This window comes from Emiliania huxleyi, assembly GCF_000372725.1.
Source record: "Emiliania huxleyi CCMP1516 unplaced genomic scaffold EMIHUscaffold_3893, whole genome shotgun sequence".
Taxonomy (NCBI): Eukaryota; Haptophyta; order Isochrysidales; family Noelaerhabdaceae; genus Emiliania; species Emiliania huxleyi.
This window is the reverse complement of record NW_005199049.1, coordinates 1-1,093: the sequence shown is the minus strand read 5'-3', so window position 1 is coordinate 1,093 and position 1,093 is coordinate 1. Positions and strand designations below refer to the sequence as shown.

At 66.1% G+C, this 1,093-nt stretch overlaps 1 protein-coding gene across 1 annotated transcript; it reads right to left on the bottom strand.

Annotated features, from left to right (window-relative positions):
• Window positions 1-417: 417 nt before the first annotated feature.
• On the bottom strand, window positions 418-1,002 carry EMIHUDRAFT_124034 (hypothetical protein; the record flags this gene model as incomplete). The annotated part of the gene is made up of 1 exon (XM_005771313.1): window positions 418-1,002. One exon carries the CDS (start codon window positions 1,000-1,002, stop codon window positions 418-420), a length of 585 nt encoding a protein of 194 aa, XP_005771370.1.
• Window positions 1,003-1,093: the final 91 nt, after the last annotated feature.

Sequence of the window (1,093 nt, the reverse complement as noted above, 5' to 3'; positions counted from 1 at the left end):
GTGCGCGTGGGCCGGTCGGGCCACTTCCGGGGCGAGCGATCGAGGGCCGCGGGGCTCGCCCCGTCGGCCGAGCGGTGCGAACGGCCGGTCGCCCGCTTCGGGTTGGACCCGCCGGGCGGTCCGGCGGCGGATTGCATGGCCGGGCGGGCCTCCGGGAGGCAGCCGGGGCTGCGACAGGGGCAGGGCAGAAAATCCCATTCGGAGAGCGTGTAGCGCGACCCGGTTGCTACTTTCAATGATAGGGATTCTGCGAGTAGTCTAGCCACATCGACGCAGAGGACGCGCTGACGAACGAAGGGACGTCCACGCGACACGATTGGCACCGAGGCCCTGGAGTATTTTTTGAAGATAAGGCGTGCGTGCGGGAGGTTGCAGGTTCATGTTCACATGTGTGTGATAAATAAACGAGTGAAAATCTCAAATCCAGGAGAGCCCGACGTTTCGCTCGCGATTGCACACCGCGACAAGACGGGCACCCGCCGGCCCGAAATCGGCGGCCTCGTGAGGCAGGTAGATGCTCTTTAGCGCGGGGAAGGTGCCCCAAGCGCGGAGCGCCGCGGCCAGCACGTCGATGCTGGCGGCGGTGGTGCCGTCATTGCCATCCAGGTTCAGACTCTGGAGCGACCTGAGGTGGCCCATCCTGCCGCACTCGGCGATCGCCTCAACGCCGGCGCCGTCGATGTCGTTGTCGGACAGGTCCAGGGCTACCAGCGATGGAAACGCGCCGCGAGCCAACGCCCCGGCCAGAGCGACCACGCCGTCGCTGGTGATGCGGTTGTTGCTGAGAGACAAGCCGCACCCCGCCGGTAGCCTGATGCGTGAGAGTGCCGAGCAAATGCAGCCGCCCCCCTCGTCAAGGATGTTGTGGGAGAGGTTGAGGTGGCGCAGCTTCGGAAGCGCGCCACCGGCCAGCGCCTCGAAGATCGGTCGAAAGCCCGCCACTCCTAGGTATGGCACCTCAAGGCGGAGCGCTTGGAGCCTGTCCAGCCAGCCGCCCTCCATCAGCGCCGCGAGAGTCGAGCAATCGCCAACCTTAAAGGTCCGGCCGGTCGCGCTTCGGGTCGTCGTGAGCGTCGTTGCCAACTGCAGCTGT